The sequence below is a fragment of the Choloepus didactylus genome, chromosome 2 (assembly GCF_015220235.1).
Source record: "Choloepus didactylus isolate mChoDid1 chromosome 2, mChoDid1.pri, whole genome shotgun sequence".
Lineage (NCBI taxonomy): Eukaryota > Metazoa > Chordata > Mammalia > Pilosa > Megalonychidae > Choloepus > Choloepus didactylus.
The window spans coordinates 25,666,208-25,689,068 of record NC_051308.1 but is presented as its reverse complement, the minus strand read 5'-3'; the positions used below and the strand labels follow the sequence as shown (position 1 = coordinate 25,689,068).

Sequence of the window (22,861 nt, the reverse complement as noted above, 5' to 3'; positions counted from 1 at the left end):
GGGTGACATGAACCCACTGAATTTCTGATACCTGATAGAGGAAAAAAAGTAACCAAGGCAAAGGCTAGCCCACAGTATCAATTCCTTATAATGGTTTATTTTTACACTATCTCTTGATCTTTTATTAACTATAAAAATTTGATCATTTGAAATGGACTACGTAAAGAAATAAAATACTTAGACCAAAGTTTGGCAAAGTGGAGAAAGGCCAATAATATTTATGCAATTAAAATATTGCCTACTTAACAACATTGATGTTCTTTGCATATTGCTTCTCGAGTAAGGTAAAGAAAAAGAGATTGGGCCCTTACTTCAAATAACTTAAATGGAAAATATTGGGGCAGCTCATTTACTTTGCATGTTTAAATATGATGCAAGAGCAATCAAGAGCAGCCCCACACTGAGCTGTCAGTGAGGCAGGTGCTCTCATTGTGCCCTTCTGTTGTAAATATCATCCTTATATGCTTTTCAAATTTTACTTAATTAAGAGGCATCTGGAAAATGCATTTTCTTTAATCTGAGACTTTGGAATCAACTTAAATGACTGTCTAAGCTCATTGAAATGAGTGATAACTTTCTACTGCTTAAAACCGTTTTTCCATATGCTCTTATTCATTATTCTCTTGAAACTTGATGCCCTACTTTACTTTTCCATGACTTATGTAGCCCTGTGAAATTCATTTACTGAAACTGTCTCAGTATTCATTTATTTTCTTCAGAATGAAGGAGTTTCAGGCATTGTCATAGTCTTTTCAGGGGGTTTAACAGATACTGATACCGAATCAATAGGAAATATGTAGAATTTTAATAGGTGTCTCATGGATTGATTAGGATGACCACAGACAGAACCTGGAGGAATTTAATTATATTTATGTGCCTGTCATGAGTTGTGGGGATGCAGCTTCTTGTTCTCTTGAGGTTTACAGAACCCTTTTTAACCGGGCTTTCACGAGATCTACAGTGGACAGGAATTTTTATTGGGCCTACGAAATAACATCTTCTCTATTGAGGTCACATAATCAGTTACTAAGTTCAAGAATGCATAAATAAGGCAGAAATAGCATTTTAATGGAATGGGAGGTAGAGTTTCCTCTAATCCTCCAATTTTAAAAAAATGCTGATACTGTGGATATCATGATGAAGCAATAAACAAGTGGTGAGTCTCACCAGCATCACCTAATCAAATCAAACCTAACCAAATAAAAATGGCTCCTGTTTTCATTAAAATTATAGTCTAGTGGTTGATATAGATAAGGAAATAGATCATCGCAACCCAAAATGATGGGTGTTTAGATAGGAAATGTACAGAGAGGTACTTTACCTAGTGTTGGATATCAGTGAAGGGGTCCTAGGGGAAACAGTTTCCAGGCTAAGACCTGGATGATGACAAAGAGTTAAGCAGGCAGAAAAGGAAGAAGGAAGAAAATTTCTGGGCAAAGGAAATAAATAGCATGTGCAGACTCTGTTTCATGAATGAATTCAATCACTGCTGATTCTTTAGTTCAAACTTTATTTCTTATCCTAATAATTCTGTGCCATGCCAGTCTTCCTGCTCAATAATTTTATTAAAATAGTATATATATATATATATATATATATATATGTATATATATTTCTGGAGCACCTACTATATATCTGTCATGTTTTCCAACTAAGGATGGATGGATAGATAGATCTAGAGATGTAGATCTGTATTTCCTGAGCACCTACTGTATGCCATAGTATACTTTTTATCCACTTCTATAAATGTGCTATGTGTAGGAGCCAGACTCACGGTGATGCAGCAAAAATAACTTGAGACTGAATCACATGTTGCAAGAGCGAAAACAGCTCAAGGGATAGTGGTCTCGCAAGCAGTGCTCATCTCGGCTTTTATTGAGATTTTCAGGGTAGGGAGACAATGCTGGAACTCAAGGCCGATTGGGAAGGCAAGAAGGGAGGCAGGAAGAGAGGCAGGATGTTCTGAACTTGTAAGAAACAAAAATCAGCAGGCATGCTGATAACGGATAAGCCTGGCCTTGGGAGAGAAATGTACTGAGTGATAGATTGTAACAAGGCAGGACATTCCTATCGTTTGCGACAGGAATCAAATACTAACATTGCAAGACGTTCCCGTCGTTTGCGACAGGAATCAAGGACAAACACAAGACTTTCCCATCGTTTGTGATGGGAATCAGATGACATGACACTTCTCTCGTTTGCGAGAGAAGCCAGGTACGAGAAGCTGCACACATTATAGATCTTTTATCCATAGCACTCCCACAGCTATGCTATACTTTGTATTCATTATTCTAATTGTCACACATCTGATCACCACATCAAATATGAAATAAAAACATTATTGGCTCCATTTTCTAGATAAGGAAAGTATGTCTGAGAGAGGTTAAGCACCATGTCCAAGGTCAGATTGCCAGTAAGTGACATTCCTATAACTTTGTCCCAACCTACTTTCTACTACTCCTTATTCTAAACAGCAGCCTATAAGCACCTGCTATTGATGAGAGTATGCCAATCACATGAGCATATTCTCCAAGTATTGGGACAGAAAGAAAAGTCAAGAGACACTGTTTATCAATAACTACGTATTCATCAAATACACACTCTGCTTTTTTATTGGTGTTTTGCTCATTCTTTCTTTCAATTAAAATGCTTAGTGGCAATGAATGCACAACTATATGATGATACTATGAGCCATTGATTGTATACTTTGGATGGATTATATGGTGTGTAAATATATCTCAATAAAATTGCATTAGAAAAACACCTAGCATATAGCATTTGGCATACAATAAGTGCTAAGTAAATACAATGGTATCATGAGTTTTATTACTAAGTACCTCAAAATACATCAGGCATTTTGCAGAGCCCTTTACCTAATTTATTTCATTGAATCCTACGGAAACCCAGTGAGAAAAGCATTTTTTATCCCATTTTGGGAAATTAAGCTTCAAAGATACTTCTGTAGATTTCAGCTAATATTAAATAAAGAAGGTAGACTTTTAGCCAATGTTCTTTCCATTCTACTAAGTTATCAGAATGGGTACATTAATAACGAGGAAAAAAGGCAATGATGCTGATAGCGAGGCCGTGCATGGTGGTAGGTAAGAGCCGGTTATCTGCTGCAGGTTATTTAGGTTTAGATCCCAGCTATGCCACTAAGAGCAGGGCAGCCTTAACAGGTTACTTTGTCTTCATTTTCTCAGTTTCTTTTTTTCTAAAAAAAGGGGGAAATAAAAACACCCACCTTAGAAGTCATAATGCACAATGTCTGAATCTGTATTTTAGGAGGAAGCAGTCTTGAGCTTTCCTTTCTCAAAGTAATAATGGTAGTTCTGTGTTTAAGGCATAATCCAAATTAGATTATCTTCCATTACATGTATCTATAGAAAAATGATATTGGGAAACTGAAAAATCATTAGCTTGAATAATATTTAATATTCTAGTTCTATATCAATTGCTTTATTGCTGATTTTTGACCACTTTTTTAATTCCCAAGATAAAGCATAATAGTAACAAAGATACTGCTTATTACCTTGTGTCTCTTGTAAGTCTCTGTGGCCTACAGCTGCTTCTGCCTCTGTGGTCATCTCCATTACATGATCACATCTACTATGACAGTGAAATGGTGCCTGTTTAGGGTGACATAGGTCTAGCAGTTCCTTTTTCAAGTATGCTTTTTTTTTTCTAGAAACAAATTGTTATGATATACATATTTACCTTTTCAACATTATTTCTAGGTCTAACCAAAGAGATATAACACATAGGAAAATGTAAAGATATGAAACCCCTAGATACAATGTGGGACCTTCTTACTAGACATTGCTATTATCAACCAAAACATGTTCTAGTGTTCTTTTGAAATAATTCAGTATATATAGTTTCCCATATCTTCTAAATTTCTATGGTGTCTCTGCAAATTTAAGCCTTTCACAATTGCATGTGGAAGTCTGCTGCTTATGTCATGCCATAACTCTTTTTTTTTAATTCAGTTTTATTGAGATATATTCACATACCATACAGTCATCCATGGTGTACAAGCAACGGTTCACACTACCATCTTACAGTTGTGCATTCATCATCCCAATCTATTTTTGAACACTTTCCTTATATCAGAAAGAACCAGAATAAGAATAAGGAAGAAAAGTAAATAACACCCAAATCATGCCCCCCATCCCACCCTATTTTTCATTTAGTTTTTGTCCCCATCTGTCTACTCATCCATCCAATACATTAAAACCTAAGAAGTGTTATCTATGTGGTGCGTAAGAATGTCCACCAGAGTGACCTCTCAGCTTCATTCGAAATCTTGCAGCCACTGAAGCTTTATTTCTTTTCATTTTGTATTGCCCTTTTGGTCAAGAAGATGTTCTCAATCCCATGATGCTGGGTCCAGATTCATCCCTGAGAGTCATATCCTGCGTTGCCAGGGAGATTTACACCCCTGGGAGTCAGGTCCCAAGTAGAGGGGAGTGCAGTGAGATCACCCGCCAAGGTGGCTTAGTTAGAGAAAGAGGGCCACATCTGAGCAACAAAGACGTACTCAGGCGGAGACTCTTAGGCACAATTATAAGTAGATTTAGCCTCTCCTTTGTAGTAACAAGCTTCACAGAGGCCAGCCCCAATACAGAGGGCTCAGCATATCAAGTTATCAGTCCCCAATGTTTGTGAGAACATCAGCAACAAGCCAGGTGAGGAAGTCCATCTCTGCATCTTCTCCCAGCTCCTCGGGGAGCCCCAAATATATATTTTTATTCTCCACCCAAATTACTTTGGAATGTGTTGCTATTTCACTCTAACCTATACAGACCTACCATATCTAACTTCCTATTCAAAGTTCCATGTAATTGTGGTGTTTGAACAAACTGACTGTAGAAAGTTATATTGTTTAGAAAATATAGATCCTACACCAAATAAGCATCTCTCCCTTGGTCTCACATGGAAGTTGAAGTTTTAAAACACATTCAGTTTCGACCTTTACCTTTGGCACTATCTGCTCTAGTCTTAACCAGATCTGCTTCATTCATATCTCTAATTGAAGTCTGGGCTCTTTTTCAGCTTTTTTTTTTTTTTTTAACAGTTGCTGTATGCATCGATACTGACAGTCATATCTGCTGAGCTCTAGCTCTGAGTTTCAGGTGTCACACAGATACCCAATGTTCCAGAGACCAATCAGGTTATACACAAAGGGTTCAACATCTCAGAGCTTGGAGACAGCCATTACAATTCAGGAATAAATTTGACCGCTATAAGACCTTACAATCTAGGGACCATTACAATAATTGTTTACCTGCATGCCATAACTCTTAATTAAATAGCCTGAAATTAGTTACTTGCCCTGATTTTGCCTGCTAGGTCTTAACTGATCTTGTAGACAGGCCTCTTTTCTCTCCCATAAAGCTATGTGGTAATTCCCTTGCCAGGTAGAGCAGAAAAGCCTCTCCGTACAATCTCTCATTGCACGAATGGTCAGAGGATTCAAAGAATACAGTGTAATGCACTACTTTATCCCCCGAGTCAGATGCTCTTTTTCACTCACCCTTAATTCCTGTCAAATTCCTCTTCCTTTCTAACAAATAGTTCTTTAGCAGTGCAGTTTTGCTTCAATAAAACTAAGGTTGTATAGGATCAGGGCTCTGACACATCTGCTTTTAAAAAAATACTTTAAAGATAGATTCTCAATATTCCCTTCTGAAAAATCTTGTACTTTGAAATACGATTAATGTAAAGAATATATCAGTAAAGGCCTGATATTGGAAGCCCTTAGAGAAAGTGAATTCGTCATTATATATCATTGGGAATTGCATTATCAGTAAATACTACAAGAATTTTTGTATTAGTAGGAATTGGAGTAAATGCTTGATGTCCCACTTTGCATAGATTCTGGCTAGCAGTAGAAGACTTGAAGAAAAGGCCTATTAGAGAAGTCCCCTCCCGAGTTCAGGAAATATGGCAAGAATTTCTGGCTCCGGGAGCCCCCAGTGCCATTAACTTGGATTCTAAGAGTTATGATAAAACTACCCAGAATGTGAAGGAGCCCGGACGCTACACATTCGAAGATGCTCAGGTGGGTACACAGTGTGTCACAAACGTGTCCCTGAGAGGTTGCAAGTTGAGAGACTTTATTTTTATTTTCCATTTTAAATTGTCAGCTATTTCTAATATTTTAAATTTAGATAACTATGTAAAATAATTCTAATCAATCTAGAAGAGAACAGAGACAGTTCTAAAGTGAAGAATGTTTTAAAGCTCAGAGATGCTTTATAAATTTGACTATTTTTACATGAGAATTTCTTAGAGGGGTATTTTTGAAATATTCGAAAAATTTTACTTCATTTCCCACTTTGTGTATCACCCAATATGTGAGAAAACACTTACATAGTGATGATCCCCTCTCAACAACTCACATTTGAAATTTTTCTAACGTCTCCTAATATGGAGATTCTAAGATTCTGTTGTTCTTAAGTTATTCCTTATTATGAATAGTAAGAATCAGTCAGCTTAATGTTATGTCAAACCCAAACCAGTTTGTCTCTGGTGAGAAAAGTAAATAGTAGATTCAGGGATTTATTAATTTCCCAAGTTAATTTTTTTCTTTATTAGAGAAGTTGTGGGTTTATAGAACAATCATGCATAAAGTGCAGGATTCCCATATACCACCCTATTATTAGCACCTTCCATTGGAGTGGAATATTTGTTACAATTGATGAAAGCACATTTTTATAACTGTGCTTCTAACTATAGTACTTGGTTTAACTTAGGGTTCATGTGTAGTGCAGTTCCATGGATTTTTTAAAAATTTTTTTCTGTTACTATATTTACAACCTAACATTTCCCCTTTTAACCACATTCAGATATACATCTCCAAGTTAATTTTCTGTCTACCAACAAAGAAAAAAAAAAAAAAGGAAAGAGGAAATTGATTTTAATTTCCCAAGTCAAATGTTTCATGTTCTATCTCTCAAACTGGACCTTAATTGCCTCCTTGGAAATCATTTGAATTCCTGCTTTCTCAAAAAAAAAAAATATAATGGTGTTCAAGAAGAAAAACAAATATGCAACATAGGTATATTATTTCCTAATTATGTGTTGAAATAGGCTTTTAAATCAAAACATGCATACTTCATAATTTGTTAAGCCTTTTTTAGAGAGAATATTAGTTCTAAAAAGTTTCTTGGTTTTTTTTAATAACAGCGTTACTAAAATAAAATGGAGAAGATTAAGAATGTGACACACCAATGTCTGTCCTTCCTTATTTCCTTTCTCAATAGAAAATACATTTCTTTTTGGTTTGGGGTTAAGGAAAAGAGCCAGTGTGTAGAAAACTAAAATAGGTTTAAACAGCTAAACTAGACACCCATTCCCTGGAGCTCTGTCATGGTGTCCCAAGAGCTGCACTCAACAGAGCCACGACGGAGAGCAAGATGAAAAGTACAGCCCTACTGCTCACATCTCTGCTGATTTATCTTTCCTTTCAGCTCAAGATAAAATTTCAAGCATTTTTCTAGAGCCAACAATGTGTAAAATGTTTGAACGACATTCCTGAAGTCTTAAAAAGAAAATGTCTTTGGTGGCTGTGTCACTGAAAAATATTTTTGCTTAATAGGGTCCACAAAAAAAAAAAAGGGAAGGAATATTTTTCTACAGAAAACATTACTCCCTGACCCTAAGTTTCTTTTATAACTAAGCTCAGATATTTAACTCCAATTTTTTTCCCTTTCTTCAAAGATATATTAATAGAAATTCCTGCCACTGTTTGAAAAGGGATGTAATGTAGTTGTAATGGTTATGAAAGCAGATTCTAGAGCTAAATTGCCTAAATTCTAATCTCTGTGACCACTTGCATTTACCTCACTTCTCCATGCCTCAGTTTCTTCACATGTAAAATGAGTATCATTATGGTTACCTACTCATTGGGATTTTGTGAGGATTAAATAAACTAACAGGTAAGCACTTGGAAGAGTGCCTAGCATATGCTCAAGTATACTTGAGCATTTACTATGTAGACCCCATACCCTGCTAAACCTTTATCATCCCTTTAATTCTGAACAACAACTCTATTTTATAGGTTAGAAAATTAAGGATCAGAGAGATGGGTAAATTGGTCCATATTCACAGTTTTGGTAAGTGATATATCTTGAACAAGATAGGATCTGAATCCCAAATGTTTGACTCCAAAGCAAGACATTGCTCCACTTTTCAAACAAATTATAATATAGTTCCAAATTTACCATAATCTTGGAGATCAAGCCTTGGCTAGATCTTGAAGCTTAATCCTGAATGTCTTTAAGTGGATTCAAAGTAACTCTAACTTATTGCTAGTCTCTTGAGACCATAGAAACTGAGTCATTTTTTAAAATATATTGTTTCCTCAATGAGAAGAGATTGGGACATCTGAGATACTCTCAAATAGTTCAAAACTCAACACTGAGCTGCTATTTTACTAGGCTAGGAAGCCTGAGGAGAAGATTAAGCTCTCCTGGACTGTAAAAGGGCAGTGCAGAATGCTTCTAGGTTGGGCCAAGATTGAATTGGATGAACGCATTATTTTTTCTTTCACTTGAATTCATTGTCTGCCAATACCTTTTTCAAAATAGAACACTGCAGACTTATTTGAGGTAAATGTTGAATACTTGCCTAATCTGTCACTGAATGTATAAAAAGAACATTTAAAAATTAGTGCTATAGCAATTAAATCACAAAATTTATTATTAGACTTGTGCTATAGCCCAATATTGATGTGGATGAGAAATTTCCATATAATTTACACAAAAGAGATCATTTTTCTGGGGTGTCTGCAACCCCCAAAGTACATGTAAAGACTGAAAATATCCAGGATGCCCACTCAACCTTGACTTCACTTCATCTTCTTTTTGCATGGAGTAATTTTAAGAAATAACACAGATTTATTTATATTCTCAAGTGATCCATTTAAATCAACATCTTGGCTTGAAATAACCTCCTGATACCCCATTAACCAAATTTCATTTTTTAAATGATTAAATGTGATTTACTCCAGCCCAACTCTCGAACCAATTTAAACACTGATCATGAATGAAACATGTATTTGAAGATCTAAATATTCTGTAAATGTAAGATGTTCTCATTCTTGTTATTAGTTCTAGATGCTACCAAATTTTTTCTTGATTGACATGTGGTTTTCTTCTCATGGTATATGTTTTTTTCTGAGAAATAATAAAGAAGACCTGATTCATTATTTCTTTTTAGGAGCACATTTACAAACTGATGAAAAGTGATTCATACCCACGTTTTATAAGATCCAGTGCCTACCAGGAGCTTCTACAGGCAAAGAAAAAGGTATTGATTCTTTATGATCTTTCTTGACCTAGTTCTCAGTGATAATTCTTTGCAGGAGTTGCCTCTGCTGGGCCCAGAGTATTGGACATGTGGTAAGTGAACGCATTCAAAGACCTTCCCTCAAATCTTTGCATTTTATAAAGGCCATTTAGGTTGTTTTTGTTTGTTGGTTGCTTATTTTATTCTCATTTTATTTTTCTTTTTTCATTTGTTTCTGCAAATGTTCATGCTTTCCAAAGTTTATTAGAAGCTATCTTCATGTTTCATGTTACCTTTCTGTATGCTTTTAAGAAAATAAAAAAATTACAATAAAGAAAAGAGAAAAATAACACCATTAGGTTCAGAAAAGCTGAAAAAAGGTTTTCTTTGCCCAGTAAGCTGTGATGTATGATTTGGGCCACAGACCCCATAAGTAAAAACAGACACTTTTTTCATTGATAGCAGCCAAACTTCAATAATGCTTACTTCTGAATATTTTCATTTGTTATTTATCCTGAATCACTTATCATCCCTACTGTGAATGTTTACACACCTAAGAAGGTAGACAGGCATGTTTTGTGTAAAGCTGCAGTAAACCTCATTATTCAATTAGTGTTTATATTTAAAGTCTCACGGTCCCTAATTCCTTTTGCAATCAATAAAACAGAGTGTGAAACATCTGGATTTATGCATCAACATCACTCATTATTAGTCTTTTTAATGTTGAAATAGCCAATAGCTTCTTGAAATCCTGACCTGAGATGAAATTATAATTTTGTGTAATTCATGATTATCATTTAAACCAAACAAGATTTTTTCCAAGTCCATTGCCTTTTGAACTGGAAATAGATGCTCTCTAGTTGCACTGTCCAATGCTGGGACTGCTAGCTACATGGAACTATTTCAATTTAAATTCATTAAAATTGTATAAAATTCTAGCTAAACATTAGGGGTTAATAGGCATAGCTAGATGCTTCTATATTGGACAAAACAGAATGAAATTTTGCTCCTTTCAGAAAGCTCTAATGGAGAAAAATGCCCTATAAAATTGCCTGGTGTTATCAATAGGAATTTAAACCTGATAGAAAATTATGAGGAAATTTTGAAGAGACAACACTGTATTTTCAAAAATTTAAGCTTAGCCAAAGTAAGCTTTCACATATCTACTTCATTTAAGCCTAATTTGATTTTGTTGAAATCACACCATTTTGCTTGCACAAGAAATGGATTTTTTTTTGTTTCTGGTTTTTTGTTTTTGTTTTTGTTTGTGTTTATGTTAAACATGAAAGCACTAATGAAAACATTAATGAAGCATTAATGAAAATGTTAATGAAATCTTATCCTGGGACAAGAGACCTCCCGCAGCAGCTCTCCCACCTTCTTGGACTCTGATTTAAACATGGATTTGGTGTTGCATCATTTCATCATTCTGTCTTTTTTCTGCTCTGTTTTCCTTGCTTTCTCTTTTTATGTTCCCTTATTTCCCTTTGCCCCACCCCCACTCCCAAATGTAAGTCGGGGCACTCAATGGATCGCAGAACATCTTTTGAGAAATTTGCACAGAATGTGGTAAGTCTTATTTTTTAAGGAATTACAACTCATTCAGTCCAAAGAAATCTTCCCAATTTCTAGCCCTTTCACCCACCCTGCATCCTTTCACACCACAGCAGAGGTATTGCTTTTATTCAAATTCAGAACTTCATGCTTCCTACTTATCTTTCTGCTCCATCCCTTTCTAGAGTAGATAAAGTTGTTATACATGAAAGACTGCATGTGTAGATTTAAGGTTGGAAAGATGTGTACCTTATCATATATGAAATGACAGAATAACAGTTATTCCTCCTTTATATTTTTACTTTTAACCCGTGTGTCCCTTTCTTTGTTAAAGATAGTGCATGCATTTCTATGCTTTTTCCTTAGCTCTTCCTTAGGCATAAAAGAATAAGAAGAACGAGGGTTCTGGGCTTTCCATCTCTGCAGGGAGAAAATGACCTATTGAGCAGTTTAAAGCCCAAAGGCTTGATATGAACGGAGATTGGTGACAACATATGGCCCACCAAAGACCCACTAGCATGCCTCTCATTCTCTGTTTTTCTGAAAGGTGTTGAGAACTGTTGCATAAATCATCCTGGAAACCAGTAGTGTTCTTACCAATGTTTTCTTGGTATCTTGCCATGTGTTTTTGGTGATATATATGTTTGTGGGATTATTTTTTTTTTTTGTATTGTGCCAGTGCCTTTAGAACTTTTTGACATTGTGTAAGCTCAAACTAAAGCCTTCAACACATTTATTTTTATAGGGCAGAAACATCCCTATTTTCCCATGCCATAAAAACTGTACACCAACACTGAGGGCCAGCACTAACCTGTTATGAAAAGAGGTAGAAAAATCTTGGTTTATACTCAAGTTTGTCTGCATTGTCTGTTGAGTTGTGTGGTTAGTTCCATGCTGCTGTGTGTGTTGTGGCTTTTGCTGTGATGACCAGTTAAGTGGAGTTACGTGTGTTGAAATGTAAGCAAACTGGATTCAACAAAGATACAGTTTTTGTTTGCAGTTTCCTTTGAGGATCCTCGGAGTGGGGAATGTTAATCAATTCTACCTATGGATTACCAGCTGTGACCAAGTACACAGACTATTTGACAGACTTAAAAAAAAATCTATATATGCTTTGCACATTCAGTATTATTTCACAAATTAAAGGGATGGAAAATGAGGGACTCCAGGGTTTATTCACAATTTTATGAACTTCACACAATTTTGGCTGGCTTTATTGGAATCTCTGACCTTTAATATAGAATTGTCTTAAACATGCCTCATAAGTCACCACAGGAAGATAAAGTCAGTGTCAAAGAACCCCCCGAGGCCTTGCTGGAGAATGTGGCCATAGCATATTGCACAGTATTCTGTGTATTGTTTAAGAATTGTTCCAAATTCATTCTTTTCTAATACAATGCTAACAGTATGTTGTTCTTGAGATTGGAATTGAAATTTTGGTGGTGTGATTAAAAATAATAATGAAACTTGAGGAAGATAGTAAGGGAAAAGCAAAATGGTTAACTTTCTCCAAAATCATCCCCAAATCTGACCCATTTCCTCAGCTCTTAAAATAGCAGCATTTCTGTCACACACTGTAAACTTTAAGAAAGAACCAATAGGAAATAAGGGGAAGAGAGAGTCAGAGGATTGATTATCAGAATTCATCCATCAGAATTCATTTATCAAGGGCCAGCTATGTTCCACACATTGTGCTATGTCTTGGGATCATGTTGAAGTACAGACCTTGATTTCAAAGGTACCCTAATGGTACAAACAAAATGCCATGATGTACAAGGGAAAGATTAACTATTTTTACTTGCTGTTGAGGTGGGGAGGTGTAGATAATCTCAGAATTCCTAAAAGATATAACATTTAACTGGATAAACTGGATTTCACTAGGCCAAGAGGGGCAGCCACTTCCTTAAAGAGAAGGAAATAAAAATTGTAATTATTGAAGAAATAGAAGTTAAGTCACATACACACACAATGTAAGCCTACAATGTAACAATTTTCAGATAACTGTCAGACAAAATTGTTTAGCATTAATGCTTTTCCATCCTGTAAGATAAAAAGCAATATTCTTCATTGAACATTTTGTTTTAGTGGTTCTCTGAAGAAAGGGAGTAAGGAAATTAGAAAGGCTCTCTGATTTTCCCTAATAGATTGCTAGTGATTATATTTATTTTATTAGACATGAGAAGTAAATTTCTACAGTGAAAATTATTTTGATACAAAAATAAGAAATCCATGTATCGTACATTATCAAACCTTATGATGGTTAATACCTTATTAAAGTTTCCTTTAATTTTTTATTCACCCTTCTTTTTTTGTTTCCCTTTGTTCAGCATTTCTCAGCGTTACGATTACTTTTAGGATCAGTAGTTGTCAGGTATCCTTCTTACATAATATATTTTATGGGACATCTTTATAGGATCAATAAAATAATTTTAATATAAGATGAAGATTAAGTGATTTTATTAAAATTAGACATAATGAAAAAATATGGTATTTAAATATAAACATTTTAAAGAAGTTCTATGCACAGATTGCTCTGCTAGATACAGGAAAGCTACAAGATAGACTGTATCCAAGAGACAAAAGGAATAGGGGAGATATGGTAAAAAAAATAAAAAATAAAAATAAAAAATAAAAAAATACATGTGTACATTGACAATGAAAGGAATAGGAAAAAGTGAGATGATAAAATAGCAACTTGCATTTATTGTGTGCCTGCCATGTACCAGGCCCCACAGTAGGAGCTTTACAATGTTATCTAATCTACTTTAATCCATATGCTGAACTTGCAAAATACACATTATTAAGCTCATTATTTTACCGGTGAGCAAACTGAAGGATCTAAGAAAATTTAGAATTTGCCTAAAGTCACACAGTTAGTGAAGGAGCTGGAATTAACCCCAAATCCATTTTGTTCCCAAATTCTTTCTCTTTCCACTGATCCACTCTGCACCCTGATATTCTTCCAACTGGTAGTATATAAATAAACCCTGTCATCCGCTAATAAACTCCTCTGGAGCCTGGGTCCATATCCAATTTGAGTCTGTTTTTAGAAAGTTTATTTATGTGTCTCAGCATAGCATTTTTTTAACCTGGCTTATAGAAAATGGCCTCACTCTTCTTGCTTCACTCCAGAGTGGAGAATGTTTTGCCAGCCTGCTGTTCTCAACTCCATTGGAACTTCTGGTGGTTACTGAAACTAATATACTCTTGCTGGCCCTTTAGAGTTTACATATACGAAACAGCTAATATTTTACAATGTCCAAGGACATCCATTACTTTTTGTTTGTTCTGTTGTTGTTGCTTGCATAGGCAATCCTGGAAGGTGGTTGGGCAGGCCTTCCTCCCTTTCCAGGTGAGCAAATGGAGGAATAGTGAGGGGAGGTCACTACACCAGTGTCCCTCAGTTGTTAAGTAGTAGAGCCAGGACTACAAGCAAACTTTTCCCAATTTTCACCCATTACTCTTTCTAAATTACTCTTATTCTTTCTGTTATGCCCAAAATTGGTGGGATACTAATAACTCACATTTGTGGAATGCCCTCACCTTGGCACGCTGTCTCAAGAAATCTCATTACTTGTGTTTGTCTCTTTTATTACATTATTTTCCTCATTGGCAGAGAAGTCGTTTAAGGCCTTTCAAAAGTTAGTATGTCCTCTTGTGCCTTTATGTATTATTCTTATTAAGTGGACTTCATTCTCTTTTGTCAAAGTTCATGTTTCACTAATTGTAACAGTTGTTCCCTTTCCCTGACACCATCACCAAGTCTGACATCATCTCTGCAACCATTAAAACATCACTGCCTCTACCTATTAGACAACGGTTACAGAAGAACAGGTAGGAAATAAGGGAAAGAGAGGGTTTGAAGATTGATCATCCATGCCGTTGATCAAATGCCAACATCCTCTCCTTAATTTATGTTAAGTGGAAATTAGGTCAGCATGGCTCTGGGATAGATAAGTAGAAATGAAAATTAGAGAATCTTAATGGACTCTCAAGAACGAACTTAAGCTAACCTCTTTTCATGAGAACTTTTACCCTATTTCAATAAGACTGTTATTTGCAAAGCCATTGAAATAATCAACAGAAAAGATGTGATATCCTCCTCGGTTGTCCCATCCTCTCTGCTCGTACCTCCACTAGTGGATTGGGCTTTTTATGCATGCTCTGGAGACTGGAAAGAATTACCAGGAGAAGGTGTGGAGGCTCCTTCAGAGGCTTTTAACAGGACTGGATTGACTGTGAGATCAGGTTACATGAGTTGGTCTTTGGGGAAGTATTTAACCCTGTAATTCGTGAGTATTAAGTATTGATAAGAACAAATGTAAATATAAATCCCATAACTTGTTTGGAGTGTTAAAAATGAGAAAGATATTGTGTTTAGTTCCTTTAGAATGTTCTTTTTGGTTAAGACTATGTAAATCCTTTATTTAAACCCATTATGGGGTTGCTGGTAAATGCAACCATTTGCAGATTTTATGTAAGACAGCAAAATGTCGTAAAAAGAACCCAGGCCCAGGAACTAGGTATGTTTAGATTTAGTTTTGAAATCTTGTCCTATGCTTTTTTGCCACATAAATTTTTAGAAATGTGACCCACAATTTCTTAATCTATAATCTCTGTACCAGATGTAGCTCCTAACAACTTTGTACAAATATACATAAATATTTTTAAATGGGCTTATACTTTAAATATGCCCTGGAACCATGCTTTTTACACTTAAAATGTGTTTTAAATATTTTCCAGTTCATTTCATATTATTCTAGATGGCCCTCCTTATTGATCATATAAAATTCCTTCTAATATATATATGCATTATGTATTTTTCCAATCTTCTATTACCAGATAGCTTACTTCCATGTTTCTTTATTTGTATTACAGATCAGCATATGATCAGTCTCCAGTTAAATATTGTACCCATCATGATTATTTTGTCATGATATATTCATAAAAATTGAATTGCTTGGTTAAATGAAATGCAGATTTAGAAAGAAAAGGTTTGTCTTTCTCTATTTTTCTAACTTTCTTATCTTCACTTTTTTTCCTAACCCACAAGCAAGCACTAAGGAGAAAAATAACGTACTCTAGAAGGCTGAAATCAGACTTTGAATTGGTGATTGACAAAAGTAATTGTATTATACATTAGTGACAGGCCTCCGCCTACCTAATGGTCTTCAATTTGAAGAATTATAGCCACTTTCTGGAAAACTTGCCCTGTTTTTCAAGATACTGTCATAGACTCCAGAGATTGTTTCTAGTCTCTGGTCAAATGATTTTGAACTTGGTTTTAATTAAATGTAAAATCTAGCATGAAATTTCTTCTATATGCTCTTACAACCACCAAGATTGTACACTGGAGGCCACACTCCCCACCCAGTGTAACCTTGTGAATAATAACAGATTCCGGGTTGGGGAAATACAGCTCCAGGCCAGCCATGGAGGAAAGGAGCAGAGCAGGGCAGTATCCTATCTACTTATGTGAACCTCTCGACTACCCATTGCTAGCACACTTGGGCTAGACATGTTCTCTTAGGACTCAGTCGGGACATTCCTGGTTGAGTGTACTGGACCCTGGTGTATGGGGTTGAAGGCACATTAATGTAGATAACCTATGCCTGAAAGGATCTTGGAGCACCTAAAAAGAAAATTTATAAACTTATCATTAGATTTCCTCACCATGAATAATATCAATATAGAAGATAGACCTGGTGGCCTGAGATCCAGTCATCTGCTACATTTTTATCCTTGTTTTTATATACAATTATACTAGTTCCCAGAGCATTCATTCATACAACATATATTAAGTTTTGACTATGTGACCAGTTATTAAAAAGACAGCCTGTCCTTACTTCATATTCCCACCTGATACCAATTTCTACCACAATGAGATACAGACAAAACCTTACAGTATTTAGAAAGATAATTTTCTATGTTATATTTATGCTAATGAAGTTCTAGCATTGTTAAGACCTCTGTGCAATTAGATCTTCTCTTTATGTAAACATCCATTATATTGAAGCAGATTATCTGCTTCACATAGACATTCATCATGATATATATGCAGATTGGGAGCTATGAGAGGGAATGCTCCTGTGAATTCATCTTAAGGAGAACTTTGTTTAAGTGCTTTTATTGATAAGTGCTATGGGTTTTATTGTTTAGTATTATAGGCAAATTAATATAGATAAGCCATGTTTGAAAATTTCTAGAGCACCTTAGGTATAAATAATGTCTAAAGTGGTCACTGAGTTTCCTCACCATGGCTATTGCTAGTAAGTTCATAAAGTGAGCCTGGTCAAGGATGAATTGTTTTTTCCTCTTTTTTCTTTTATGGATCTGAGACCCATCTCATTTATCATTTTGTTGTTGGTATAGATGGCTATCCGTCTTTTTTTATTGAAACTGGTTGTAGTGATAACTTGCCTGAAAAACAATTTTAGGTTGCCTGCAGCATGATGTAAATTGATTGGTGTGCAGTGTATCAGATCATGTAGCCTAATTTAGCTTGGACAATATATCTTTTTTTTCCCCTGGTAGCATCTTAGGTCTGAAGTTGCCACTCAAATTCTCTAAGCTGTGAATTGTATAGTGTTTTTTGGTCATAAAGCATCAACAGCAGCAGTAAAGTTTCCTAAGGAGTGCTCGGGCTGTTGAGAAGACAGCCCCCATGTAGAAACTTCCCCTTACTGCTACATGTGGCAGAGACAGAAGCATCAAAAGTATTTCCCAAGGACCTTCTCTGATGTACATGAGACCTTGGGTTTGCACTAGTGGCTATGGGGCCCAGCAACCTGTGAAGGTGCAGACCTTCCTAGGGAGTCTGTGTGACAAGTTTATAACCTCAAGATACCCAAGTATCCAGGCATTGCTGGATTATTTTATCCAAAATTATTAAGCACTTACTATCAGTTAGATTCTTTTCTCCCTATCTGTGAATATAATAGAAAATAGAACATAGCTCCTCTCTTAGGAAGCTTATAGTTTATGAGAGGACAGACACGAACAAAATTAGCTACTTTAAGGTTCTACTAACATGTGCACCTAAGTTGGCTCATTCTTCTCATGAACATTAACTGTTCATTTATCAGAACTAGCTTCCTGTCATACCTTGAGACTTAATGTAAATCATGCTGATTTTTCTTAAAGCAAAACCCAACAGGCAGGGAGTAGACTGCATATCTAAGCAAGAAGCCTGCTTGCTACATAGCAGGGCAGATGACCCTGCAGGAGAGAGAGAACAAAGGTGGAACCAGAAAGAGGGTCTAGAGGAATTGACAAATTGAAATGTGTTCCATGCGAGACCACCATGGAGATTTCCAGTTTAGGGAGCATAACACAGAGGGCGGTAATCCAGGAAGTAGTCCATATTCTGGTTTTACGCAATGGGCCATCTTCATCTAAGTAGCTAGAAGAAATTAGTAGGAGGATATATTTGTAGGAAAAGCAGCTACTGTGGTAATTCATACATGAGATGATAAAGACAAGAACTTGGGTGTTGAAAAAGGGGAAGTAGAGAAAGAATAAGACTTTTAGTACCAATAAATTTATTTATAGTCTAGAAAGAAAGAAACCTTTTTGAACTAATCTTGCTAGAAGAGTTGATAGCAGGAAAAAAAAATGCCTTCAAACTGTATCAAATAGGAATCATAAGAGTTATATATATATTAATTAGTAATTAAACATCATTTTGCATTATCACTTTGATTTTATCCAAAAATATTTGAATTTGAAGTATTATTCAAACATGATCTGACTCATATTAAGGTACAAAAAAGTAGCCAGGCAAAGCAAGAATCGATGGGAATGTTTCTATGTGCCTTATGCACGTAGCATTACAATGTTTGCAAAGTATCTTGCATGTGGTTAGCATTCAGTCTCAACCTCAGTATCAATTACTGCACTGAGTTAAATAGAATTGAATAGAAATAGAGTTAAATAGAATTTCACCGGTGGTCTAAAGGTAACACATTTGCATATTTTTTCATAAATTTGTTCTACATAACTAAGAAAAATATGACTGAAACTTTAGTTGATAAAGATTGTGTTTATTATAACTTCCAAGTTTAATTTTCACTTAACGTACATTCATTCATTGATTATATCTAATTATGAGGTTACTGACTCATCTGTCTCATATTATTATGAAGCCATCTGTTTTTCATTTTCTCTTACTCATTTTAAAGCCAGTTTTAGCATCATATATGTTCATCAGCTTTCCTTTATGAAACATTTTTCAGGTAGAAAGTCATTTTTATACTGATGACAAGCCACGGCTGTGATTTTCACTTTTCCATAATTTGTGTTAGTGCTTAGAGGCAACAACTCTAAAATGGGCCATTTAAAATAGCTAGACAATAGACTTCTTTATCTAAATTGCAAAAATTTTAAGTATGGATGAATTACATGTACATTTACAGATACCCTGCGTTTTCTTAGCAGTTGGCAGGTACTATACAGAAAGCCCAAGCTGGGCAAAATCTCATGTCTTCTACATGACTGCTCTTTTATGCACTACATTATGAAGTCTGTTGTTGTTTTACAATGGCCATAATCTAACAACCACAGGAGCAAACTTAGGCTATTCCTAAATACTAAATACACTAATTATACCTGTAATTTCAGCAAGGAGAGACCATTACTAAAATGGGCTTGTGACAGCTACTGGAAATTTAAAACCCATTCCTAGACTGTAGTGACTGTTATTTCTGGAGGAAAGTTTCACCTGTCAGCTTTTTGCTTCAAGTCATGCAGATCTCACTTTGGTATCACATCCATTTTTTTCATATATTGCATTAGCAATAGGAAAATTACCCAGTAGACGTGGTTCTGTTACTACAAAAGGGAATAAATAACAAGAACCCATTAGCAAGACTGTACAGTTGACATATACTTAATATCTAACAGGGACACATTTCAAAAACCAGAAAGAAAAGTCTATGAGAAAGTCTTTCCCTTTTCTGATTTTATAATTTTAGTCTTCGAGGTACTTTCTGGAGATAATGAGTGGTAACATTTTTTGAGTCTAAAAATTGAAAAGGAACTTATGCTTTTGCTCCCCCCAATCCAACCTCCAGCCTATTGCACGGATCTCTTCTGTAGATCCGCTGAGAAGTGAGAATCTAGCCTTGCTGGCTGAGAGTTCTAGAGATGTGGTACCCTCATGACCTCCAAGGCGATTCATTCCATCTTTTAGAAAGTCCTTTCTTGTTTGCGGCCATAATCGACTTTCCTGTAACTTCCAAGTATTGACCCTGCTTCTGCTTCTTGGAGCCACGCAGAATAATTTAAACCATGTGATTACATGAACTTCCACTAAGTTTTCTTTTTATTCCCCATAGGTAAAATTCCTAGTTCACTGTTTTCCTAGGTGTGATCCAACTACCCCTGTCTCAAAATCACCAGGGGCTTGGAAAATGACCTCACTCTAGATAAACTGGGTTAGAATTATCTCTGCTGTCTTTCTATCTCTGTGTGTGTGTGTGTGTGTGTGTGTGTGTGTGTGTGTGTGTGTCTCCCAGGAATCTACATTGGTCACAAGAAACTCAGAGCAATAAAGTGTAAGGACCTGTAGAAGCTTTCCTAGTTAACTTCTCCTTACCAGAGATCACTGGTTCACACTTGAGGGTGCATCAGAAGCACCTGAAGGACTTCTTATAACTCAGATTTCCCCCTTCACCCCTGCCCCAGAGAGACTAATTTAGTAGTTCTCTGGTGGATAATGCTGATGCTGATGGGTTTGAGACCATTCTTTGAAAACGACTGTCCTAAGCTAATCAATTCTTTCCACTCTCTCCACTGATAGATGTCAAGGGCACACGGAATGGCACAGCTGATAAAGACTCCCTACTTTTGCCCACAGACTTTTGCAATCACTAGGTGAATTGCATGGTACTAAGACTCAGCTGTGTTTATTCCAATAGCTGCTTATGATTACTTATTTCAATAACACAGTCTATTTAAATATTATAGAAGATGTTGAAATTTGAGTGTGAAATAAAAAGATATTTGAACACCTAAAATGACTTGATAAAGACACTTCCAAATTTGCTATCAAATTAAAGCTAGGTGAGACTTGCATTGGGAAAGAGGGCTTCTAATATTTTCTCATGTAATAATTTCATGTTCTTTCACCCTAATAACTGCTTGCCTCTTACATTTGCTCCAACTCATCTATAATCCACCTAAATGGTAACTGAACACAAAGCTTGAGATGCAGTCAACCTGTTCAGGGGGAGAATATCACCTCCCTGGCCTTGAATCCTGTGCACCTACTCAGATGATTGGGCCACACAAACCAGAGGAAAAGCTATGCTAAGATTTGCCCTTTCTTACTCCCAGCCCCTCACCTTGACTTCTGGAGCCTACAGGTTATTCTAAATGTACTTCAGAAATACAGAGACTTATAAAACAGGCTGGGAGGTAATGACAGGAAATAAGTAGAAAACATAAGGGAATAGCAAGAGTTAAGAAATTTAAAATAAGGAAAAATCCCAAAGATACCATAATCTTTTACTCTTGTCTTTAAGCTCTATCACAGCCATGCTTTAAAATCTATCCCTTCATTTGCCCTTCGTCTATTTAGTGTCCTATATAGCAGGAAAGACTGCTGTGTGCTTTTATGACAACAGTAAAAAAAAGTGGGCTTAGTTCTCCAAACAAATGTAGCTGTTCTCTGCTTCCTATATGGATTAATGTCTAGAGTAAAGGCTTGTAGAAAGTGACTTCCATCCCCCTAACACCTGCATCTCTTGGGCTGTTGCTAAGAGCCTAGCCACCACATCCATTCCTACCAACCCATAGCTCCTTATTATCAACTTTGTTACTACTTGAAGACAACAAATGATTTTTAAATCTGGTAAAATTCTTAACTATTTATAGTTAATTGGATAAAGAAAACAACACATAAGTGGTTGTTTTTGTTTTGTTTTGTTTTTCCTGGTTACGGCAAAATCTCGACACAGCATTTAGTATATAAGGAACTGGTTTGGTAGAGAGAAATTTTCATTGTGAGATCCTGGAAAACTCTTTCTGTTTCTATGGTTATTGTGCTGTAGATTAGGATGATGCTTTGTATTACTTAGGTACCAGCTTGCAGTCTGAGATTTGTTTTTCTGACTCATCATGTGCTTCTTTTTCTAGCCATAAAATCCATTAACTAGAAATTACAAAATCTCACAGGATCTTGAGTTTTTGTTTTGTTTGGTTCTGAGTATTGGTACTTGTCTTTCTCTGCAGATTTCTGTTTCCACCGTAATCTATTTCCTTTAGAATTTGACAAGAAAGGTATAAATCACGTAACACATATATAGTCATTTGGTTAAAAATAAGTATCATTCATACAGAATTCAGTTATAAAGCAATTTGGTAAAAATAGCTATCAGTAAGGGTTATTAACCCTTTTAGATTCCAATATAAACAATTTAGATCTTGGCTATAAAAATGTCTCAGATTTTTTAACTTGGAAAAATTATGAAAAGATTACTGACCAGGGCTGATTCTATACAGCTTCCAAGACACTGCAGTGAAAATAGGTGTTACAAAATGGCTGACATGCAAATTTCTATAATCCTATTATGAATACTATTTATTAGAAGGGTCATTTTTCTTTTTAATTTAAGACTTTAGAATACAATGAGCAACTGATAGTGCACACACTATAGTTTCTTTGTGCACTGTAATAGCGCCTATGTATCTTTTTTCTTCCTGAACAAGTCAGGATTTGCACATGCTTTGCAAATGGATCCAAGTGAACTTTTATGAGCAAACTTTATGATTTGCAAATAGATCCTCTTCAAATCTAGATCACACAATTATATCCATGCTATTTGCTTTGACCCCCAGTAGGATACTTAACTTCTTTTCACTCAGTTAGTTGTACCCAAATTTGTATTTTGTCTCAATATCCTTATTACATATTTGTTAAGTCCATATCACATAAAGAATGTGTTTGGCTATAGTAAGATGTATCCATATATTTTACCAACTCTGTTTGTTTATTTTTCTGTCAAAAACCGCC

General features: G+C 35.7%; 1 protein-coding gene across 3 annotated transcripts in view; it reads left to right on the top strand.

The window, feature by feature from the left end:
- RGS7 (regulator of G protein signaling 7) overlaps positions 1-22,861 on the top strand; it is a 565,752-nt gene that overhangs the window by 539,071 nt on the left and 3,820 nt on the right. For 2 of the 3 annotated variants that reach the window (XM_037822002.1, XM_037822011.1), the window contains exons 15-17: positions 5,878-6,064; positions 9,226-9,315; positions 11,594-11,674. In XM_037822002.1, the coding sequence (XP_037677930.1) occupies positions 5,878-6,064; positions 9,226-9,315; positions 11,594-11,668 (352 nt within the window). In that variant the 3' untranslated portion in view covers positions 11,669-11,674. The remainder of the gene's footprint in view (positions 1-5,877; positions 6,065-9,225; positions 9,316-11,593; positions 11,675-22,861) is intronic. The other variant, XM_037822014.1, reaches the window with a different exon arrangement.